This window comes from Garra rufa, chromosome 24, assembly GCF_049309525.1.
Source record: "Garra rufa chromosome 24, GarRuf1.0, whole genome shotgun sequence".
NCBI classification, from domain to species: domain Eukaryota; kingdom Metazoa; phylum Chordata; class Actinopteri; order Cypriniformes; family Cyprinidae; genus Garra; species Garra rufa.
In genome coordinates this window covers 29,187,827-29,208,539 of record NC_133384.1, presented here as the reverse complement: position 1 = coordinate 29,208,539, position 20,713 = coordinate 29,187,827, and the positions used below count along the sequence as shown (strand labels likewise).

Below are 20,713 nucleotides of genomic sequence, written 5' to 3'. Positions count from 1 at the left end.
TGAAATGACCACCCCTCCTCTCTCTTGAACACACACCATCCATCTTGTAAAGGCACGGCTGCTCGGCATGGACCGCGTCCTACATTTATCAATGAAGAAAAGTCCAAATACAGATCTAAGGACAGGATGCTCAAGATTTATTGCACATTATGAGGATTACTATGGAGAACTGGACCTCCTCGCTCTTCTTATTAAGTAAAAAAGTCAGCTGTATATTGGACAATGTTACTAAATCACAAATGACAGAATATCATCAGCCATGGAAACATTACATTAACTGAGGTTACTTTATACAACCCAAATAATAAAAACTTGCATGATGATAAAAGCTATGAATTATAAATTATTGCAAAGTGTTACATTATAATATAATATAATATAATATAATATAAAGCAATCCTCATTTCTATACCATGGAAGAAGACTCACTGACTATTACAATTCATATTACAAATACAAATATTATATGATATGATATGACATTATGATATGATATGACATGATATATAATGATATAATATATTTATTCATAATTTTACAAACATCTTTGATATGCATATACATTTTTAATATAACAAAATATAAAATATATGTAATTTTAATATTATATTATACTACATTCAAATGTAGATAAGATAACTATGAATTATTGTATTGTGTTACAAAATAAACATTTATCACACATATTATAACATTTGTATTACTTAATAGAATAATACAAAATTAATACATGCATAAATATACATGTATATAAATACATGTAAAATACATAATATATTATTTACGATTTCACATACATATTTTAAATGGATAATATAATATAATTACATAAAATATGTCTTTTTTATAGTCTTTATTATATTATTTATCACACATATTTTTAATGATTTATTAATTAATATAATTCAAAATGTATAAATTATATAAATACATATATTAATAAAGTAAATTAAATTAATGTAAAATACATATATTATGTTAAAATGTATAATACAATATAATATAATATAATATAATATAATATAATATAACCAACATTATTACTTGTTATCAATTTAATATAATACAAAAAAATCTGTATTATATTATATTATTATAATATAATATTATATTTTATATCACACATTATGTTAAAATGTATAATCAACATTATTACTTGTTATCAATTTAATATAATACAAATAAAAATCTATATTATATTATATTACATACTGTATATCACACATATTATTAAAGATTTATTAATTAATATAACATAATATAACCAAAATTTGCACTTGTTATCAATTTAATATAATATAAAAATCTATAATATAATATAATATAATATAATATCAATTTCACATACATCTTTGATATGCACGTACCTTTTTAATATAACATAATATAATACTATAAAATATATGTATTTAAATATTATACTATATTTAAATGTAGAGGTGAACTATAAATTATTGTTTAGTGTTACCAAATAAACGTAATACATCACACATATTATTACATTTTTATTACTTGAACTATAAAAATTAACTATACATTGTATTTTAAGTATTATCAAATGAATGTAATATAATAATATAATATAATAATGTTTTTATCAATTTCATATAATACAAATAAATGATAAATACAAATTAAAAATACAAATGTCTAAATGAACTATACATAGTATTTTAAGTGTTACCAAATTAATAATATAATTTAATATAATACAAATAAATTCTATATTAGATTTTATTATATTCAAAAGTTAATAACTATATTATATAATGAATATAATATAATATAATATAATAATGTTTTTATATAATAATACAAATAAATTATAAATAAAAATAAAAAATACAAATACATGTAAAAAAAAAATACAAATGTCAAAATGAACTATACATAGTATTTTAAGTGTTACCAAATTAATAATATAATTTAATATAATACAAATAAATTCTATATTAGATTTTATTATATTCAAAAGTTAATAATTATATTATATAATGAATATAATATAATATAATATAATAATGTTTTTATATAATAATACAAATAAATTATAAATAAAAATAAAAAATACAAATACATGTAAAAAAAAAAAAATACAAATGTCAAAATGAACTATACATAGTATTTTAAGTGTTACCAAATTAATAATATAATATAATACAATATAATATTATTATAAATTATATTATATTATTATATTCAAAAGTGTCATATCAAATCCATGATGATTTCTGACGGACCAGAGTTTCTGAATATTCGTTTTAATAAACAGTCTAGATTCTCTGGCGTCTGTTTTCACCGCATATCAAAACATTTACATCCAGTTTTCCATGATATGTCTCCTTTAATAACAGCCAGCAAGCAGCATGCACAGCAACAATCAGATTTCCCCAACACTAAAAGTCAGAATTCTGTGTAAACTCCAAACAGCAGCACCCACCCAATACTTCTAAGTAAAAATAAATTGAGTTTTCCTCTTCCTCCTCATAACTAAGCTTTCGATTTTCTTGCGGGCGATTAAAGAGACCGGCTGAAGGGAAGTGATGTTAAGAACAAAGTTGTAATATCCTCCAGTGGGCTGGCAGGTCAGTTGAAAGACAGAGAGGAAGAGAGATTGGCTCCTACACTTGACACTGTGCCTGTAATCCTGATCGTCAACACTTTTTCTTGCTCTTCTTCTCTATTATTTTTTCCCCTTTATCTCCCTCTAAAGTCTAGAGTTCTCTGCAATTGTCTAGACCTCTTCAGCAGCCTCACTTATCCTATTTCAACACACACAAAGAGAGAAAGACGCTAACAGTGAGTTGTTTTTCTTTCTCTCCTGTCCGCTCTGGAGAGGTAGTAGAGTGTGTCAGGCCTCTCATAGCCCTCAGAGATCATTCTTAAGTAAAGCAGCAACTCTCTCTCGCTCTCTCTCTCTACCCATGGGCATTCTCCTCACTGACAGATGCAAATTGCAAGGGTCCATTAAGCAGAGGAATCCACACTGGATAAAGGAGAGGACGGGGATTGTGGACCAGCAGACTAGGATAGTCGTCATTCCATCACAATGACTTCCCATTGGTCTCTGCTGCAATGGCACACATTTCAGTCAGTTGTTAGTCAGTTGGTTTAACAAACCAAAGGGATAGTCTACAGAAAAATAACAATTCTGTTATTTACTCACCCTCATGTGATTCTAAACCTGTACTGTGAAAAACAAAAGTAGAATTTTTGAAGAACTGCTAAGCAGAAACAACCTTATAGGAAGTTCTTTTAAAGAGATAGTTCAGCCAAAATGAAAAGTACCCCATGATTTACTCAAATTCTTCTCTTCTTTGAAAGCCTGTGGCTCTTTTAAACTTTATAATGGTGGTGAATGGGTGTTGAGATTTTGAAGTCCAATAAAGCACATCCACCCATCATAAAAAGTACTCCACCCAGCTCTGAGGGGTTAATGAAAGCCTTCTGAAGTGAACCAATACATTTGCATAAGAAAAATATCCATAATTTAAACTTTCGAAACTGCAATCTGTAGCTTTCGCTGACTGTTGTATATGCGTTTGCGAAAGAGTGGTGTTCTAGCGGATCACGGATGACAAAGTGCACAAAATAAAACACTGGTCACAAAATTAGAAGTACAAAATGAGGATTTAAGAGAAAAATGTCAGAGGATTTTGATATAAGCCAAGAAGAGATTGGTTTTCCTTTGCTGCAAACAAAACTTGGTTCTTGCAAGACTAGAATATTCTCACTGGAGCTTACGCTGTGTCTATATTGTACATCATCCGCTGGAATGCCAGTCTTTTGTGAATGTGCATAAGACAGTTAACTGAAGCTAGAGATTACGGTTTATAAAGTTTGAAATATAGATATTTTTCTTACAAAAACACATCGATTTGCTTCAGAAGGCCTTTATTAACCCTCCGGAGCGGTGTGGAGTACTTTTTATGATGGATGGATGCAGTTTATTGGACTTCAAAATCTCAACACCCATTCACTGCGATTATAAAGTTTGGAAGATCCAGGACATTTTTTATATACAGTTGAAATCAAAAGTTTGCATACACTTTGCAGAATCTGCAAAATATTAATTATTACCAAAATAATGGGGACCATACAAAATGCATGTTATTTTTTATTTAGTACTGACCTGAATAAGACATTTCACATAAAAAATGTTTACATAGTCCACAAGAGAAAACATAAATAGTTTATAAAAAGTTTATTAATTTATAAAAATGACCCCGTCCAAAAGTTTACATACACTTAATTTGTGTGTTTTTTTTTTTTTAGTGATAGTTGTTCATGAGTCCCTTGTTTGTCCTAAACAGTTAAACTGCCTGCTGTTCTTCAGAAAAACTTCAAATTCTTTGGTTTTTCAGGATTTTTCTGTATTTGAACCCTTTCCAACAATCTTTTCACACTGAGGACAAATGAGGGACTCATATTTAATTATTACAGAAGGTTCAAACACTCACATATGTTCCAGAAGGGAAAAAATGCATTAAGAGACAGTGAAAACTCTTTTAATTTAAAGATTAGGGTAATTTTTACTTATTTTGTCTTCTGTACGTATCTTCTGCAGCTTTTGAAGGCTAGTACTAAATGAAAAAAAAATATCATATTTAGGCAAAATAAGAAAAATGTACACATCTTCATTCTGTTCAAAAGTTTTCACCCCCTTTTAATGCATTTTCCTTCTGAAGCATCAGTGAGTGTTTGAACCTTCGGTATTAATTGCATATGAGTCCCTCAGTTGTCCTCAGTGTGAAAAGATGGATCTCAAAATCATACAATCATTGATGGAAAGGGTTCAAATACACAAAAATGATGAAAAACCAAAGAATTTGTGGGACCTGAAGGATTTTTCTGAAAAACAGTAGGCAGTTAAACTGTTCAGGACAAACAAGGGACTCATGAACAACTATCACAAAATATTAAAACGCAGATGTGGATCATTCAGGTAACAACACAGTATTAAGAATCAAGTGTATGTAAACTTTTGAACAGGGTAATTTTTACAAATTCAACCATTGTGGACTATTTTAAAAAACATTTTTTAATGTGAAATATCTTATTTAGGTCAGTACTAAATAAAAACTAACATGGATTTTATACGATACGAACATTTTGCAGATTCTGCAAGGTGTATGTTAACTTTTGACAATTTTTTAGAGCTTGACCGTCCCACAGCATTCATATTTAGACACATTTCGCAAAAAAATCTGTTTAAGCTTTACAAAAGAATTCAACTCATATGAGTTTGGAACAAGATGAGGGTGAATAATGACCATATTTCCAAGTATCCTCAATCTGTTCTAATTTGCTGGTTTTTAATATAAGAAAAATCGATGCACAAAGCCTCACGTTTGACTGTGTCAAGCTCAAATGCAAGTTGCTGTTCAATCTTGTGCCGGAGAAAGCAAGCAGCCTCATTACGGCTGATTGAGTGTGATTAATGGAATGCTGATGTTTGAATATTCGGGCCGAGCGGGAGGGTGGGGGCGGAGCCTTGGCTGGAGTGACAGGAGCCGGATGCGGAACACTCCATCACAATCCAGCCCCTCTCCCCCGCAAAGACGCGATGGGGGAAAAAAGAAAATGGAAAGAAAAAACAGCCAAGTGTGGCGAGGGATCAAATCATCTGTTAGCTCCAGTGGGCAGGCCTGCTAGATTACCAGCCAACTTTTCTAGCCATGTCAGCTGTTCTGGTACCAGCCCTCGACGGCCGCGGCCAGACCAATCTGATGAGACACTTGAGTGGGCAAGTAATTCATATTTCCTAAATGAAAGAACACAGACGAAGAAAAAAAAAAAACACCATCCCTCAGCATTTTTTGCAAAACTAAGGAAAGATATGGTGCGGACGGACAAAACTGGCTGTTGCTTGTGTTACAAAACGCAATATAGAAGTTCAGTAAGATGACAAAAATAGATTAAAACAGGCACATCCGAACAAGACGGTCTGATTCCATTAAACTGAAAGACAGCCGCACGCACTAAAGCGCGCAACAACCTCATCAAACACAATAACCTCGCTAAAATCTCTTTGCGAAATTACACTAGCTGGCTTTCGGTCAAGTACACTATTTCCTGCTCCTGCTAAGAGGTGATTTGGTGTGCTTTAATTAACCTTGTAGACTAATTGCTAATAATGATAACCCTCTCCTACTGCGCAGACCTTTCCTGATGTTTAACATGTTCCACAGATGCTGTGAGCAGGTCAGACGTCGTACAATAGCGCTAATAATATTTACGAAACAACCGGAGGTGCTGAATTCAAGGTGAGGACAAACAACTTAGATTACATGCAAGAAAATTAAGAAATTATAGGAGCAAAGAAGGGGAACATATTGAAGCCCAGCCAGGCATAATTGCACTGTGGTGATGTTTGCTGAATAAATAGATTCAATAATGCTTAACCTAAACATAATGACAATCATAATTTTTGTTTTAAATATAATAATTAATTGCAACCAAATACCAAATATTCATCATTAGCCAAAATGTAAAATGCATTTAAACACAATCATTACAAATCATTAGAAAAGTTTCTGGTCATGAATGTTTATGTGAATTAATTGGAATTAGTTTTGGAGAAAAAAAAAAAAAATTCTAGCCTAGACATGGAATTTCTTTACAGATGTTCAATTGTAATTGAAAATGTTTTGAAATTGAAAAGTATGCCAAAATGGGAACTCCATCAATATTTTTATTAATTATCAATAGTTAAAAAAAAAAAATTGCATAAGGAAATTAAGTTGGTTCATTACTAAAAATAAGTAGTTTTTGGTTAATTATGCAGTTCGGTATATTAAAATTCACCTTGCAGGATATTTAGATATTGTTTTGGGATTTTTTAAAAATATATTTTTTTGAATGTATACTTCTGTTCGGCAAAAAATAGAAGAACTAACTGTAAAAAAAAAAAATGTACAGAAAAGACATTTATAATGTTACATAATTTGTAATGTTACTTTCTATTAATCAAAAATCATAAAAATCAACCAAAAAAAAGTTTTAATTTTCCATATACTGTATACTATGGATGGCCATTTCCATCACTGAATAAAAAATGTAAAAAAGGTAATTGAGACTTTCTATATCACAATTGTGACTTTTATCTCAGAATTGGATGATACAAACCCCCAGTTTTGAACTTTTTTTCTCAGAATTGTAAGATATAAACATGCAATTCTGAGAACTGTTTTTTCCCTCAGAAATGGACTTTATAGCTTGCAATTCTGAGAAAAATGTCAGAATTGCGAGATATAAACTTGCAATTGCAAGACAAAAGTCAGAATTGTGAGAAAAAAGTCAGAATTGCAAGATATAAACTCGCAACTGCAAGAAAAAAGTCAGAACTGCGAGATATAAACTTGCATTTGTGAGAAATAGTCTGAATTGCGGGATTTAATCTCGCATTTCTACGGAAGTCAGAATTGTAAGATAAAAATGTGCAATCCTGAGAACATATCCGTTTTCTTTCCTTTATAACTCGCAATTCTAAGGAAAAAGTCAGAAGTCTGAGAAACAAACTCCCAATCTAAGAAAAAAAAAGTCTGAATTGTGGGTTTATATTATGCAATTCTATTAATAATATATAATTGAGGAAAGTCAGAATTGCAAGATATAAACTTGCAACTGTGAGAAAAAGTCAGAATTGCTAAATATACAGTCAAAATTGCAAGAAAAAAAGTCAGAACAGTGAGTTTTTATCTCACAATTCTGACTTTATTGCTCACAATTGTGAGTTTATATCATGCAATTCTGAGTACAAAATTCATCTTCTTAGAAAAAGCCAGAATTGCGAGATTTAAACGTGTATTTCTAAGAAAATCAGAATTGTAAGATAAAAATGTGAAATTCTGATAACATATCAGTTTTTTCCCCTCAAATCTGGACTTTATAACTTGCAATTCTGAGAAAAAAGTCAGAAGTGCAAGATATAAACTCGCATTCTGAAAAAAAAAAAAACTCAGAATTGTGAGTTTATATCATGCAATTCTGAGAAAAAAAGTCAGAATTGCAAGATATAAACTCACAATTGTGAGACAAAAGTCAGAATTCAGAAAAGTCAGAATTGCGAGATATAAACTCGCAATTGCAAGAAAAAAGTCAGAACAGTGAGTTTTTATCTTACAATTATGACATTATTTCTCAGAATTGTGAGTTTATATCAGACAATTCTGAGAAAAAAATTCAGAATTGCGAGATATAAACTCGCAATTGCGAGACAAAAGTCAGAATTGTGAGATATAAAGTTGCAATTACGATTTTTTCTTTGTTATTCAGTGGTGGAAATGGGCTTCCATAGTACACACACATGTATATATACACATTTATACATATATATATATATATATATATATATATATATATATATATATATATATATATATATATATATATATATATATATAAAAATACCAAATAAATTCTTGACAGAATTTTATGGTTCATAAAAAGCACATTCAGACTGTTGGAACAGCAGATTTTAGACGGAGATAATTTGTGCTGTTACTGCAGGCTGGCCAGTGAGTAAACTCATAGCGTGGGTGGGATGAATCTCATTATGGTGAATTCATGTCACCTCCAGTCAGCTCTGGACACTACAGTCTCTCTGTGACATTACACCTTGTTTTTTTAATGCAACCCTAATTGAAAATCATAGCGGGTCTGCCCTTTAGCAGCCTGATCTAATTAGTGGACTTCAAAATCATGTCAGAAAAAGTTCTGCTCTGTCACCAGCCCTGAACACGTTGTATACTGCAGCCCACCTATAATTAGCAGGTCTGCTGATTACAGTTATTAAATGATTGAATTGTAACAATTTATATTATTAATCAACTGGTAACAGAGTTCATTTAACTACTTGAATGACATGCTGTGATCACAAGTACCTGACCACATCCATCAGTACTAGAGAATAACCAGATGGAAACCCCAAGCACAACCGCTTTAGTTTACCAGAGGAATTACACTAAAATTTGTGCGAAAAACAATCACAAAAACAAGTACAGTAATTAACATCCGTAATAAATGCAGTGCATTTCGCACACTGCTATTGGTCACAGTTCAGGGACTTGGAGAACAGATAATTATACGGTTGAAATGAAGATGGTGACTCTGACGCTGGTGACTCTCACTCTAATGGACACGCGGTCTCTCTCTTCACCCTGTAATCACGTCACTAAGACCGTCCAGGAATAATTTTGAGTTATAACTGTTCGATAATGACTTGCATTTGCTCCCAGAGGGCTGACTGCAGGAACTCAATGCTAATCTATTCACACTCGGTTTTAAGACGATTTCCAATTGGTAACAGCAGAAAAATCACTCAAAGCCATTCATCACCACACTAACATCAAAGACAAACACATACAAACTAAATACCGTAACAACACACCAGTTTCTAAAAAAAAAACTCAAAGTGGTGATGTTTGGAATAGATAGATAGGCAATAAAAGGCCATTTCCAAAGTTTTAAATAAAAAACACAATAAAAACAAATTTACACTGTGTGATATAAAGTTACATTGTGATATTTAAACAAATTAAGTCACAATTTTGAGATATTACTAGAAATATTACTAGAAATAAAGAAAAACTTATGATGTTTAAATGTGCAATGGTGATGTATCAAGTCACAATTATGAGAAATAACGTCAAATTTTGATATATAAATTGGCAAACGCAGGAAATAGCAATTTTAATATAGTAGTACCAATAAAACCACCATTACTATTTTTAACCGTGAGACGGAAAAAAATATGTAATATTTCTAATAATATTTCACTGTAAATGAAATCAGATTACGTACCATTATGTATTGAGAAAAAAGTCAGAACTGCGAGATACCAAAAAAGCCAAAAGCAATTTTTTATCTTGCAATTCTGAGAAAAAAAAGTCAGAATTGTGAGATATAAACTCACAATTGCAAGAAAAAAAGTCTATTGCGAAACAAAAAAAAAAGTTTTTATCTTGCAATTCTAACTTTATTTCTCACAATTCTGAGAAAAAAAGGCATAATTATAAGATAAAAACTTGCTTTTCTGAGTATAAGTCAGAATTGCAAGAAAAAAAAGAACTCACAATTCCGTGAAAAGGTCATAATTGCGCTATTAACATTTTCTATATTAATATTTAAATGTAAATTAAATCAGATTATGTACTATTATGTGTTGATGACTTAAAGAAAGTTATTTCATAACAATATATGCAAAATGTAAAGTAATATATCAGTAATTTATTCTCTTTTCATGAGTTTTAATATTGTATGATACATTCATTTGAACTTATTATTATATTAATATTATTATATGCAATAATATATGAAATAAAAACATTTGAATGCAAATGAAATTATAATCATATCATTATATAATGTTAATGATTAAATACACTTATTTATTTATTTTTAAATGTTGTAATTGATAAAGAAAGTTAATAATATTATCAGCATGACTGCAGTCAACATTATTCAGAATAAAATAAAATAAAAAATAAATAAAATAGAATCTTAGAGTCTTATTTATTTAAATAATATATAAAGATATTTGAAGGTAACTTAACCATCCATTCAGTACAGAGAAATGCATATTTAGAGTGTGTTGGTCAAACTAATTTATCTGTATTCAGAATAAAAAAAAATAATTATAAATAAATAAAATAAAATAATTATAAATATCTGTATTCAGAAATAAATAACAAAATAAATATGTAAAAAAAAAATAAATAAATAAATAAATAAAATAAAATAAAATACAACAGTCTTATGTAGCAGGAGCTATTATAACAATAGCCAAAAATACATTGTGTGGGTCAAAATTATCGACTTCTTTATGCCAAAAATCATTAGGATATCAAATAATGATCATGTTCCATGAAAATATTTAGTAAATTTCCTACCATAAGTATATCAAAAATTAATTTTTGATTAGTAATCAGCATCGCTAAGAACTTAATTTGGACAACTTTACATATTTTTTAAATAGTTGCATCTTGGTCAAATATTGTCCTATCCTAACAAACCATACATCAATGGAAACCTTATTTATTCAGATAATGATTCAGATTTATTCAGATGATTTTGAGTGATTTATAAATCTTAATGAAAAAACCTACCCTTATGACTGGTTTTGTGGTCTAGGGTCACATATAATATAATATGTGACCCTGGACCACAAAACCAGTCTTAAGTCGCTGGGGTATATTTGTAGCAATAACCAAAAATACACTGTATGGGTCAAAATTATTGATTTTTCTTTTATGACAAAAATCATTAGGAAATTAAGTAAAGATCATGTTCCATAAAGATATTTTGTAAAACTCCTACTATAAATATATCAAAATGTAATTTTTTATTAGTAATATGCATTGTTAAGAACTTAATTTGGGGAACTTTAAAGGTGATTTTCTCAGTATTTAGATTTTTTTGCACCCTCAGATTCCAGATTTTCAAATAGATGTATCTCGGCCAAATATTGTCCTATCCTAACAAACCATATATCAATAGAAAGCTTATTTATTGAGCTCAGTTTTGTAAAATGTAACCTTATGACTGGTTTTGTGGTCCAGGGTCACATGTATTATAAAAATATGTCTTGCATATATATGTGTGCATGTGATGGTTAATATTCAAACACCAATTGCTGATTTCCAGACTGTCTGTGATGAGTAGAAAGTATATTAGAGGGGATTTGGAATGCTTGGTCAAATTTACCCTTGTACACTTCACTACTTAATCAGAGAACACTGGTGCTGCAAGACAGCCAAGCTAATTCAACCTAAATCAAATGAATAAATCCCTGAAACAACACCAACAACATGGGCCTCATCCATTTGAAAATGGCAGCCGTTCAGAGCGCTGATGGGTTTACTTACAGCATAATGAGCTTGAGTCCAACCCACAGACACTGTGCAGAATCACTAAATTTACTGTGAGACATCAGGTCTGTTCCAATACTTAGTGACTGTTCCCTACATAGGGAATAGCATCTTGACTAGACATGCACCTGGTAAGTCATTACAAATGCTCTGCATATTTAAACCTGTAATTATTCTTGAGAAATAATCACATTTTGGAGGAGCTATGTTTATGTGTAATAAGGAACATGCAATACCTGCAGGGTCGTTTATCACAGAGCCGAAAGCACTGATGATGCAGTCAGCCTTCAGTCGTATGATCTGCTCCTCATCCTCCACCCACTGACCCGACTCTGTTTGCTCGGTTCGGCAGAACTCCATTCCATGGACTCGACCTGCCTTTAGCAACACCTCGCGAGGAGAGAGGAAGGGCAGGAACTCACATTTCTCCTCCTTGGCCAACTCCATCTAAACACATAAAGACTCCAATTCACATACACTGTCTAAGGCCTTGAAACAAATAGAAATCACATACAAATGCTTGCGAAAAATTGCAATGTATATTCAAGAAAATAATACATATGTAATGAAATTAGGTTTCGTGGCCTGTTGTTTGAAATGACTATCTTTTCATAATGCTTATGGTTTCACATACAGTACTATTTTAGTGTATAGAACACAGTATACAGTAAGCAGAGAGCTAGTATGAATTTCTCTAAAACTGTCATGCTGGAGCAACAGTTTGAAGAGAATGTTGCTAAGCAAATTAGTTAAACTTAGTTAGCTGTTGACATGTTTATTGCTAGCTAACTGAATAACAACACACATCATGGTACAGGCATTCGAAGGCAACTTAACCTCCCCTTTAGAAGTGAGAAATGCACATTTACAGTGTGTTGGTCAAACAAATCTGTGGTCAAAAAAATAAAATAAATAAATAAAATAAAATAAAATAAAATAAAACAAAAAATATAAAATAAAATAAAATAAAATAAAACAAAATAAAATAAAATAAAAAACAAAATAAAATAAAATAAAATAAAATAAAATAAAATAAAATAAAATAAAATAAAATAAAATAAAATAAATCTGCCTTATTTATTTACGTAATAAATAAAGATATTTAAAGGTAACTTAACCACCCATTCAGTACTGAGAAATGCACATTTAGAGTGTGTTGGTAAAACAAATATATCTGTATTTGAACTAAACTAAACTAAACTAAACTAAACTAAAATAATAATCTGCATTAATCATAATAATTATTGAATAATCATTGGCCAAACATTTGCTTCTTAAACATGTACATTGTCATTTGAATAAAATAAAATAAAATAAAATAAAATAAATAATTTTTAAAAACAGTTTTAAAAACCATGGTTCCAAAAATATCTTGACATTTAAGTTTATTTAATATATGAATTTATTTGCAGTAAATAAATAAATAAAATAAAATAAAATAAAATAGAGAAATGCACACTTACAGTGCATTGGCCAAACATTTGCTTCTTATAAATTCTTAAACATGTTTGGGAATTTCGTAATATTTTTGAAAGAATAAAAATAAATAAATAAATAAATAAATAAATAAATAAATAAATAAATATATATATAAATAAATAAAAACTGCCTTATTTATTTAAATAATAAAAAAATACTTGAAGATAACTTAATCATCTCTTTAGTACTCAGAAACCTTTAAACATTTTTTTTAAGTTTATTTGATTAAAAAAAAAAATCAAAAGAACAGCATTTTTTAAATATAAAATTAAATAAAAAAATATTTTTTTTGGAACCTTACATGTCTTTACTCACTTTTTATCAATTGAATGCTTCCTTACTGAATAAAATGTATTTATTTATGTATTTTATCTTATATTTTTAAGCGTTTAAGCATTTTTGCTGTCATCGTTACTCAACATCATGTCTTTCCTATCCAGCATGACCACTTTTTCGCCTGCTGAACAAAAAAGAGTACATTTTGAAAGTCAACACGGTCCAAAAAAAAAAAAAAAAAAGTCATACAAGTTTGAAACAACAAAACAGAGAGCAAATGAATACAGTGTTTTCATTTTTGGATGAACTATTCCTTTTTTGCTCTTGAAACAAGTGCGAAGTTCGCGCACATAACAACAACCAGCAAAGGTCACGTCTTTTATCCGGCCGTGAGATAATGAAGCGCGTGCTTATGAGAGCGTTGTACCTCGTTAAATAACATCAAGTGCGACTCGGCTTGCACATCAGAAAGTTTACAGATTTTCTCTCCGATTACATAAAAAAAAACAGATGAAAAGCGTGGTTAAATCACCTAAAAGAAGCCCACAGGCTTCGCGGAGGGGGCCGGTGGGAGGAATGTAGTCGTGCGGTGACAATTCTATTTTCTTATTACTACGTTTCCATAAATTGTCTCAGTTCACGTCAATGCACAATCGAGCGCTCCGTTCTGATTATGTACGCCTACAGGAGTCTTAAACTTAATATAGCTTATAAACAGCTTTAATGAGTTGAAGATGATGGCGGCCGTATTAGGCGAGCGTCTTCGCTTGAGAGTGTAAACAGATGTGAATAATTACTGCACTTTACCGTACTTTATCCTAATGTGGTGGGCGATGTGAAGAACAATGTGTGAATCAGACTTAAAGGTGAAGTGTGTAGTTTTTTCTGCGCTCAAGTAGTTTCTAATTTCACTTTAATGCACATAGACAACTATTGCACTGAGGCAAACATTGTGGCTTTGTTGATATTATACAGTTGCATGCTGGCATTGAATTTTGTACTTTTTGTGCACTTGTGCACAAAAAAAGTCTGCTTTTTGTAATATAAAAGCAACTTTATGGGCCAATCCTTTGTCCTAGCCGTGTCTCAAAAACATAATGGTGAAAAAAATAAGTTCCCCGCAGTACATCTGATGCACATATTTCACAGCTTTGTCTAAATGGAGCTGATCATGACACGTTTAGCCGGCTGGCATCATTACCAGAGTGGAAGCGGGTATATAGCTCACCAGAGAGCCCTGTGTGTGAGTAGGACAATTGACAGTAATCTCCCCCTGAAAGCAAAGGCAAGTCTGCAATAAATGAGAGTGGAAAGGCTTAGGAGCGGTGTCAGTGGTCTAGAGAGAGAGGACACTCTCAAAGAGCTCTTCATAAATCTCTGCTTCACACTTCTCTCACACCAAATATTAATAAGCTTCACTCTGCTGCCTGATGTTGACTCTCTTTCTCTCACTTCCTGACTCTCCTCGACTTTCTGCCTTCTTGGTCTTCTCCTACTTGTATTTTTATTTCTCTAGTCCTAGAAGAAAAAATGAATTCAAAACAAAGTTTAAATTCAAAGGTTCCACTTAGAACTCCACAAAAGACTAAAAAAAAGTTTCTATGTATGTTAAATGAAAAACTATATTCTAAACATTCTTTGAAAAGTGATGCTTCATCCGATGTTGTTCAATTGAAAACTAACTTCAGTATATTTATAATAAATAATACATTTCTAATATTAAAACAATAGTTTCCAAAAATATCTGGATATTTAAGTTTTATATATGTATTCAACTGCATAAATCAGGGGTCGCAAAAAATCTGTGGAAAAGTTAAAAACAAAAATTGAAATAAATTTTAAAATTTGGTCACTAAAAGAAAAGTTGGAACATTTCAAAAACCAAAAAAATAAACAACACACACAAAAAAAATCAAAATAAAACAAGCAGGCAGACTGTTTTTTTTTTTTCAAAACTGTGGTCACAACGAAAGACTTTGGGAAAGTTAAATTAAAAAAATGGTCAAAAACAAAGCAAAACAAAAAAACAAAAAAACTGACTATTTATTGCAATAATTTTTACATTTTGGCCAAGTCAGTCTATGGAAAAGTTGAAACTAAAACTAAAAATAAAGCACACACACAGAACAAAACAAACAAAACAAAACGAAACAAGAAAACATACTTTTATGTGGTCACAAAGAAAGATTTTCGGAAAGTTCGAAGAAAAACTGGTCAAACACAAAACAAAAAAAACTGAATTATTTATTTATTGCAATAATTTTCAAAATTTGGTCACAAAGTCAGTCTGTGGAAAAAGTTAAAAGAAAAATTTAAAAAAAATATATAATAATAATAAACAAAGCGCACGCACACACACACACACACACACAAAAAATGTGGTCACAAAGAAATATCTTCAGAAAGTTAGAAGAAAAACTGGTCAAAAACAAAAAAAAAATATATATATACATGAATTCAATTGTATAGATCAGGGGTCACAAAGAAATCTGTGGAAAAGCAGACCTATTTTCAAAACTGTGGACACAAAGAAAGACTTTGTTAAAGTTTAAAAAAAATTGGTCAAAAACAAAAGAAAAAAGCAAAAACAAATAAATAAAGCTGACTCATTTATTTATTGGAATAATTTTCAAACTTTGGTCACAAAGTCAGTCTGTAGAAAAGTAAAAGAAAAATTGGTCAAAAATAAAAAATAAAAAAAGCACACACACACACACACACACACACACACACACACACACACACACACACACACACACACACACACACACACACACACAAACAAACAAACAAACAAACAAACAAGACTTATTTTTATAAACTGTGGTCACAAAGAAAGACTTTGGGAAAGTTAAAAGAAAAACTGGTCAAAAACAAAACAAAACAACAAAACAAAAACAAAAAAAAAAGCTGACTTGTTTATTTATTGCAATAATTTTCAAAATTTGGTCAAAAAGTCAGTCTTTGGGAAAGTTATTAGAAAAATCGGTCAAAAATGAAAAATAAAACACGAAAAACCAAAGCATAACAAGAAAGCAAATTACATTTTCAAAACTGTGGTCACAAAAAAAAAAAAAAAACTCAGAAAGTTAAAAAAAAAACAGAAAGCTGACTTATTTATTTATTGCATTTATTTATTTTAAACAAAGTCTGTCTGTGGAAAAGTTAAAAGAAAAATTGGTTAAAAACTAAAAAATAAACAAAACACACAAAAAAAACAAAAAAAAAAAACAAGAAAGCAGACTTATTTATTTATTGCATTTATTCAAACTTTGGTCACAAAGTCTGTCTGTGGAAAAGTTAAAAGAAAAAATGGTCAAAATCCAAAAATAAACAAAACACACCCAAAATAAAACAAGAAAGCAGACTTTTTTTTTCAAAACTGTGGTCAAAAAGAAAGACTTTAGGAAAGTTAAAAGAAAAATTAATAATAAAAAAAAAAGCTGACTTATTTATTGCATTTATTTATTTCAAATTTTTGTCACAAAGTCAGTCTGTGGAAAAGTTAAAAGAAAAATTAGTCTAAAACAAACAAACAAAAAAAACATAACACAAAAAAACAAAACAAAACAAGAAAGCAGACTTATTTTGGGAAAAGTAAAAAAAAATGTTCAAAAACAGAGCAAATCAAAACTAAATAAAAAAGCTGACTTATTTATTATGGAAATATACAGTAAAATAAAATAAAAAAAATTAGGCAGGGAGATCATCATATTTGGAGGTCCGTGGCAGTAAAACATTTGATCTCTGGCATTGATAACAAAAAATCAAGCCAAATGTATGACCAAATGATGGTACAACCTTTACTTCACACTCATATTAATTCTTCTTTCTAATATCATCTGACTTTCATTCTATTTCTGAGTCCTCACCTCCTCAGGAACGGCTCGTATGTTGGTGAATCCCTTTCTGAAGACCACAAACACACGGCGGGCGCCACAGCGCAGGGCAGAAGTAGCGCAGTCGAAGGCCGTGTCTCCAGCTCCCAGAACGATAACAGTACCGCACAGCTCCGGCAGCGCTGAGCGACAACTACACATCCCTGAAATCCAAGAAAGAGGAGGAGGAGAACAAGAAAGAGTGTGAAATAGAAAAAAAAAACATGAATTCTACCTACAGTATAGAACAATTCTCACTTAACGGCTCAGCAGATGCTTGTTCGTAAAGCGCTGTAAAATTGCATCTCGGAGCCTCACAGCACGTCACTATCAAATTATCCTGCTTCCACCTCATCTTTCTGTCTTAGGTTTTTTTATGATTTCATATTTTTCCGGAAATGTCCTTGTATCAGTAATTTCATACTTCACATCTGTCGTGGTACTGCTTTTATTTTTAGAGTGGCTGCACCTATGAACAAAATGATTTCAGTATTCGATCAGTTGACCCTATTTACTTCCTTATATAAAAATAGCAAAAATAATACAGTCAAGCCCAAAATTATTCATACCCCTGGCAAATTCTGACTTAAAGTTACTTTTATTCAACCAGCAAGTTTTTTTTTTCTTGACCGGAAATGACACAGGCTTCTCCCAAAAGATACGATGACAAAAGACGATGTACAAGAGGCATCATTGTGGAAAAAAATATTTTTCAGCTTTTATTTACATTTAAACAAAAAGTGTCATGTCCAGAATTATTCATACCCTTCTCAATAATCAATAGAAAAGCCTTTTTTGGCTTTTACAGCAATCAAACGCTTCCTTTAATTGCTGACCAGCTTTTTGCATGTCTCCACTGGTATTTTTGCCCATTCATCTTTAGCGATGAGCTCCAACTCTTTCAGGTTTCAGCTCCTTCCACAGATTCTCAATTGGATTTTAGTCAGGACTCTGGCTGGGTCACTGCAAAACGTTAATGTTTTTGTCTGCTAACCATTTCTTCACCACTTTTGCTGTGTGTTTTGGGTCGTTATCGTGCTGAAATGTCCACTGGTGCCCAAGGCCAAGTTTCTCTGCAGACTGCCTGATGTTGTTGTTGAAAATTTTGATGTATTGCTCCTTTTTCATGGTGCCATTTACTGTGATTAGGTTCCCTGGTCCACCGGCTGAAAAACAGCCCCAAAACATTAGGTTCCTACCACCATGTTTGACAGTGGGGATGGTGTTCTTAGATATATTCATCAATTTCAACACACATTTTTTTAAAGGCTCTAAAAGCTTGTAAAGTTTTAGATATTCCTATTTCATTAAATCCTTGGCCAGCTGCCTTAATGCTGCGAGTTGCAGTAAGCGGCAGAACGGCACATTGGATTAAGATTTATTCATTACAGAGGTTTTATTCATTCAATCAAGTTCTTTCCCCAAAATTTCCATTTTCATTTGATTCTGATGCCAATATTGTGAGTCTAAACCTCTATTAATCTGAGAAGCAGGAACAAAAACTTCTCATCTTCCTTTCTGTTCTTTTCGATTATTTAGATATACCTTTAGAAATAGCAATTATATCTGGCATCGCAAACTACAAAATGCACCATTTTCGATCTCCACCCCATCTTCAAAGTATGCCAATGAATAAGTATATTATGGTTGCAGCCAACACAAGAACAAATACCATTATCTTCAGAAAGTCTCATCACGGGAAGGGTATCATGCCAATATCCAAAACGATGATTACTGCTTATAATTATGAAAGTTTATAATTACAACATAATCCATAATGGTACGGAACAATTACTATATTCATGGTATTTCAAAGAACAACTTTATAATAACAACAGAAACTGTTGGTACTTTTTTTGTCAGGAAGGAACATTTGTTACAGTAAATATAATTAAAAGTACTTGGACTCAGGCGCTCCTTATATGTGGTGTTTCAGAAACTTTAAATCATCAGGTGTGAGTTTGTGACAGGCAGACATTTTAGGTTGTTCACCTGGTTTACTGGCTTTCGCGACGAGAGGGAGAAAGTCCTTTGACGTGTAAAAACCCTGTTCGGTAGAGAGGCCTTCAAACAGCTTGTGTCTGTTAGCTTGAGGTAGACCTTCAAAAAAAATAAAAAATCAGACAACCATGAGCAAAAAACAAACAAACAAACAAACAAAAAAATTACTTTAAGACATGCTCCAAGTGTTTTTATACACAATTCATCAGTGTATATTATTACAGTGTATATTTAAAATATATTTATTATAAATTAAAATGATTTATATATTGATTTTATTATTTAATAATTTTATTATTGACTACATTTTATATTTATTAATAAAATGTATCTATAATTACTTAAATATTTATAATAAATGATAATTTCCTTATTTTGTATTATTTAATAATATACATATCAACTGATATGATTAATTAGCATTTTATTAATAAATTCAGTAATTAGTAATTTATTATATTTAGTAATAGTTACAAAATATAATTACTAAAATAATTATATATATATATATATATATATATTTAAATTATATATTCAATGATTTAATTATTGAATATTAATTAAACATTTATTATAAATTAAAATTTATGTACTTTTTATTATTTAAAAATTGTATTGGTTTTATTGTATTTAGTATTAATGATTTAGTACTATATTAATAATAATTAATTCATATTTATTTATAAATCAATTATTCATTAATTAATAATCAATTAATTATTAATTATAATTAAAATCTTTTAAATAAAATTATTTAAATATTTAAAATATATTTATAATAAATTATAATTTCTTTATTTTGTATTTTTAATAATAACAATATTTGTCATTAATTAGTCTTATTATATTTATTAATAATACATTTTAATATATATATATATATATATATATATATATATATATATATATATTAGTAGTAGTATTGTATTAATAATTATTATTTTACTATTAGATTTATTATTATTAATTTATTAGAATGCTAATCTAATAATACAAATATTAAATATAATAAAATGCTATATAATAAAATATGCTATATTTAGTAATATAATTACTAAATATAATAAAAAATATATATTTAAATTACACACACACACACACACACACACACATATATATATAGTATTTTAATTCTTATAATTTTTTATAATTATTATAATATTATAATTATAAATAAATTATAATTTATTTTTTATTATTTAATAATAA

The 20,713-nt window shown here is 29.9% G+C and overlaps 1 protein-coding gene across 1 annotated transcript in view; it reads right to left on the bottom strand.

Annotated features, from left to right (window-relative positions):
• Nucleotides 1–20,713, bottom strand: part of dpyda (dihydropyrimidine dehydrogenase a) — a 277,186-nt gene that overhangs the window by 154,896 nt on the left and 101,577 nt on the right. The window contains exons 9-11 of the mRNA XM_073830591.1: nucleotides 19,496–19,603; nucleotides 17,498–17,667; nucleotides 12,107–12,317 (exon numbers count right to left, since the gene is read on the bottom strand). Coding sequence (XP_073686692.1) covers nucleotides 12,107–12,317; nucleotides 17,498–17,667; nucleotides 19,496–19,603 — 489 coding nt within the window. The remainder of the gene's footprint in view (nucleotides 1–12,106; nucleotides 12,318–17,497; nucleotides 17,668–19,495; nucleotides 19,604–20,713) is intronic.